The sequence below is a fragment of the Loa loa genome, assembly GCF_000183805.2.
Source record: "Loa loa unplaced genomic scaffold supercont3.224, whole genome shotgun sequence".
In the NCBI taxonomy this organism is placed as follows: domain Eukaryota; kingdom Metazoa; phylum Nematoda; class Chromadorea; order Rhabditida; family Onchocercidae; genus Loa; species Loa loa.
The window spans coordinates 82,267-87,808 of record NW_018108404.1 but is presented as its reverse complement, the minus strand read 5'-3'; the positions used below and the strand labels follow the sequence as shown (position 1 = coordinate 87,808).

Sequence of the window (5,542 nt, the reverse complement as noted above, 5' to 3'; positions counted from 1 at the left end):
ATTTTCAGAATTCCATGAAACTCTACATTGACCATACTTTCCACAGTTTACTTTAGCACATGGATCTACCTGTAAAATTTACCTGTAACCTACCTGTAATTATATTTTAAACATTTTTTACACCATTTTTTTTTTTTTCAATATTACTGGAAATTTTTTATAAAAATAATTTTTACAAAATTCTCATCTTTTATAAAATTTTTTTGTTTTCGGTTCCAAAAATCATTTCATAGTATATTCAGGTAAAATATAATATAAAATATACTTAGATAAAATATTCCGATAAATTATGATTAATGTATTAGTTGTAATTACGTATACTCAACTAAGATATCCAGGTAAATTATGATTCATCCAAATGGGGAAATTTAACAAAATACACTCAACTAAGATATCCAGGTAAATTATGATTCATCCAAATGGGAGAATTAAATCTATTCCATTTATAAATATTAGTTAATCTTCTTTCCCAAAATTTAATTTATTACTTAATTTATTACTTTAATTTATTTAATTTCACAAAATTACTCAAAATAAAAAATTACCTTAATTTCACAATTTTGCTTTCCCAAAATTTAATTTATTACTTAATTTATTACTTTAATTTATTTAATTTCACAAAATTACTCAAAATAAAAAAATTACCTTAATTTCACAATTTTGCCCACTAAAACCATTCGTACAATTGCAATAATAATAATTTTGTAATCCACCACTTGAACATTTTCCACCATTTAAACATGGTGAATTATGAAAGCAATAGTCTAAATCTCTAAAATATTTTCATCATATAATAACCATATGAAAGTTATTTATTCACAAGAAAAAACAAAAAATAAAAAGGACACAAAAAGAAAAAGAAATTAATTTTTTTTTTAATCAACAATATCCACTTTAAATGGTTCAAATTTTTTCTTTTTAACAAAATGACAAATTTAATGTTGCAATAGGAAAAAATAAATAAATAAAAATAAAAAAGGTAACCGAAATTTTACCTATCGCAAAATGTTCCACCCCAATTTTTCTCACAAATACATTCATTAGGTTTGTTACAATAACCATGTTTACAACCATCCTGTGGTTTACAACGATCACAATTATTACCTTGCCATCCATTACGGCATCTTAATAAATTTAATTTTTAAAAAAAAGAAAAAAGAACTTCTTCAAAAACAATAATTCTCCGTACATTAACTAATTAATTATATCGTAATTAATTAACTTCAATGATAACACTACATTTTAATTTGGTATTTTTGTATAATGATTGTTTAAAAAAAAAATTTGAAAAATACAAAAATACATTGATAATTAAAAGTGTTAACTAATTATCAACAAAATGCATTGTTTTCTTTTAACATTAATGATTACAATTTTATTATTATGGCAATCTTTCATGTTTTCCTTAATTAATTATACCTTAATTAATAAGTTTCGAAATAATACATTAATATTATTTATTATTATAAAATAATTCACAAATAAATTAAGCCACTATTTGATGAAAATCTGAAAAATAATTTTATTAATTTTATAAAAATTAATTTAATAATAATACATACTTGCATATTCCTGGTGAAACACAATATCCATTAATACAACCATTGGCGCAAATTGGATCATCACAATTTTTTCCACTCCAACCATCCTCACATAAACGTCGTCCATCCGGTGAACATTTGAAATGAAAACTATAATTTAAAACATTAATTAATTAATAATTAAAATGAACAGAATTAAAAAAATAAATTACGAAATTTTCTATTTGAATATTTTCCAAAAAGTCAATAAACTTTAATTAATTGGAACAAATTAATGGATAAATTATATGATAATTAATGGAATTTTGTTATTTTACATATTAAAACAATGAAATAGTTAACCTTCCAATGCTTGGATTACAGAATATTGCACATTCTGATCCATAGTAATTCTTTCCACATTCCACTTTAATATCATATTCTATTTTCGTGTCACCTTTCTCCTAAAAAGGAAAGAAAAAAAAATATTTTAATTTTAATGAAATTTTAAAAATTTAAAAATTTTAACATAAATAAAATTCTAAAAATTTGTAACAAATTTTTATTGTACAAAAATTTAAATTTGTATAGAAATTTTTAACTGCAACCATATTTATTTCATTTCAAATTTTAAAAATGTTTTGTCAAAATATTTTATTGAATTTATAAAATATTTTAAATTTAATAGTATAAACTATATGTATTTCAAATTATATTGTGATAATATGTAGCAATTAAAATTTATTCGAATTTATTAACGAATTTTTTTGAGCTTTAAAAAAGGATGAAAATTAAAATTTAAAATAGAGTTAAATTAGAATAGGATGATATATTATCAGAATGATGATATACCTCAGTAATTTTCAGTATATCATTAGATGGTGATAATTGAAGGAAATTCTCCGAGCGAAACATAATTGCCTTGTTGGGTTCATGTCGCATTTCAACCAAAAGTGAAACATTCTGGAAGAAAAAAGTTTTTTTTTTTAATTTTAAAAATTTTAATTAAATACAACTAATAATAACTTAATATTGATAATCGTGTTATTTATGTTATCACCCTTTTCTTTTTTTTTTTTTTGTAAACATTTTTTGATTCTGAGTTCTGTAAATTTTTTTTCTGATAATAATATTAATCAATTAAATTACAAATTTCAAGTTGTGATTATAATGATTAGAATTATCTATCTGATAAAAAAATATGCAAATGAAAATAAAAGACAGAAGAAAATCGGAGAAAAAAAATTATTGTATTCATGAAATTTCAATAATTTATTATGAGTATTAATCGAGAATGATTTAATTTAATTTAATTAATTAGAAATATTTTAAAATATATTTCAATATAGCAAAATGTAATAAATTATGGAAAAAATTTATATAAACATTCTTTTCGATCTTTTCGAGTTTCGTAAATTTTCTTTCCAATAATAATATCAATTAATTAAATTCCAAATTTCAATTTTAATACTTGCAAGGATAAAAAGTATGCTTATTTCGCAAAATTTGAAGTATAATTCTGAATTTTTAAAAAAAAAATAACTCGTGGCAAGGAATTAAATAAAAAGAAAACAATCAACTAGTATAAAAATTTTTGCTTAACCGGAAATTAAACGAATTTACCTTTCTTTTCTTAATGAAATAAACAAATATGTTGAAATTATTGATCGATAAAGATGGCAATAATTAGTACAGAATAATAAACAATGAATAATTAGGTAAACAAAATTGATAAGTAAGTAAAGAGATGTTGATTAAATTTAAAAATTCATTCATCAAATACATTCATTTTAATTTAAGGTTATCCAATTAATTTATAAATTTCCAAATTTATTATCCATCCAGAAATGATAAACAAATAACTTTGGAAAGTACTTTATTGTGTATTTAAATACTTGAGGAAGATAGTAATCAATTTAATTCCGCCACTTCAATAAGCAACTCATTGAGAGCTATGAAATAAATCTTTTTTGTAAACTAATCACTCTGTCAACTCAAACCATTTCTGATTTATGTATTTCAATTAAAATTTTTGATTTTAATTTGTTGAATAGAGAGAGAAGAAAGAAAAACTATACTATGCATCATTTATTTTTAATAAAATATTGTTTAAAATTAAAGTTTGAATAATTGATTCAAAATGACAATGGTGAAATTTGTTTAACTTCTAATCATATATTTCAATTTCAAATTTTTCAGCTTACATTAGTTACATTAATTATATTAATTACTTTTTATCTTTCATATTGTTTTTAAGTTTTAAATTATGAAATTTGCTTAACTTTTAATCACATATTTCAATTTCAAATTTTTCAACATACATTAGTTACATCAATTATATTAATTACTTTTTATCCGTCATATTATTTCTAAGTTTTAAATTAAAAAAAATTTATATTTTTAAGTTAAAAAAAAGTTTAAAATTAATACAATTAAAAATTCATCAAAAATTCATTTAAAACACTATTTTTCTTTCTAAAATTAAAAAACACTTAAAATTGAACTTAAAATTGGAACAAATTTTCCGAAAAAGTTAATCAAAATTTTATTAAAATTCGATAATTAATTATAAATGAGAAAAACAAAGTTTGTCTGACTTTCAATTACATATTCCTATTTTAAATTTTTTAATTTACATTAATTCCATTAATTTTCATCATACAAATACATGAACAACATATAAACTAATAAATGATGCAAGCTATAAGATTGTTGGTCATGACGTAATTAATTTACATTAAGAAAAAAGTAAATGTACCGGTAATTATTGTTCAGTAATTTGTGTATATTCAGGCAGATGTTCGGTTACTGTTCATCTACATCTACACTTTTCACCGAATCTTTCGACATTCTAGTATTTAATCCGGAAAAAGTTTATTGCTTCCAGTTACCGGATTCTATTTCCTAACATGATCACTATTTATCACGAATTCTAGTCTATGCTAAAAAAAAAACAATAGTAACTAAGCTAGCACAATTAACAAAGCTAATATAATTAACCAAATTAATATAACAGGAGTGATTAAAATTTTCAATATAAATTAAACAAAAAGTAGCCAAAACTTCGGAAATGATTAAAGTCATGATAATGATTTTTGAAATCATATCATTAGATTAATTAATGAGCTAGGCTAATGGAAGATTGTGTAAAAATAGGAATTGTTATCCATTGCTAATGATATAATTACTCGAATAAACTTCAAACAGTTTTTGTCCTATTTAAATTTTTTGTTGAAATTAAAAAAAAGACCGATGTGACAAATTTAATTGTTGAAAATTTACAATTAAAAATAATCATTCATTGCTTTCCATTAATGAAAAAATGTGGGAAAAAAAAGAAAAAAAAACTGAAAATGATAAATGACAATAATTTGGAGAACTTAATGGGAAAGTAATTGTTAGAATTTGAAAAAGGAAATGATTAATCTCATTTCATATTTTTGCATATTTCATTGATGATAATTGCTTTTAAAGAGGAAAAATTTTTCAAATTCATTCATTTCTCATTTAAATATTTCAAATTTGAAATGAATCAAATTTATTGAGAGGAGTTTTTTTTTTCCTCAAAGTAAATTTTTCGATATAATTTTGATCTTCCGAAGTTGTTTTTCAAAAAAAAAAAAAAAAAAAAAACGGACAGTTTTGATCTTTTTTCTTTTCATTGAATAAATTATCGTAGAATAGGCGAGAATTTATGATCTAGAAAATTAATTATAGATGATAATATGGTTAAATGTTTTATTTAAAATAGTTTCAATCATATAGAGGGATTTTTTTGCAATCCAGAAACTTTAAGCAATTTCTTTGCAATCCAGAAACTTTAAGCAATTTCTTTGCAATCCGGAAACTTTAAGCAATTTTTTCGCAATCCGGATATTAATTCACCCTGATAGTTTCAATCATACAGAGGGATTTTTTTGCAATCCGGAAACTTTAAGCAATTCCTTTGCAATCCAGAAACTTTAAGCAATTTTTTTCGCAATCCGGATATTAATTCATCCTGATAATTTCAATCATACAGA

General features: G+C 21.6%; 1 protein-coding gene across 1 annotated transcript in view; it reads right to left on the bottom strand.

Moving 5' to 3' along the window:
- Positions 1-2,462, bottom strand: part of LOAG_18200 (X-Serrate-1 protein) — a gene marked incomplete at both ends in the record, with an annotated part of 4,940 nt that extends 2,478 nt beyond the window's left edge. The window contains 5 exons of the mRNA XM_020450866.1: positions 646-772; positions 996-1,124; positions 1,563-1,691; positions 1,884-1,984; positions 2,373-2,462. Coding sequence (XP_020305404.1) covers positions 646-772; positions 996-1,124; positions 1,563-1,691; positions 1,884-1,984; positions 2,373-2,462 — 576 coding nt within the window. The remainder of the gene's footprint in view (positions 1-645; positions 773-995; positions 1,125-1,562; positions 1,692-1,883; positions 1,985-2,372) is intronic.
- Positions 2,463-5,542: the final 3,080 nt, after the last annotated feature.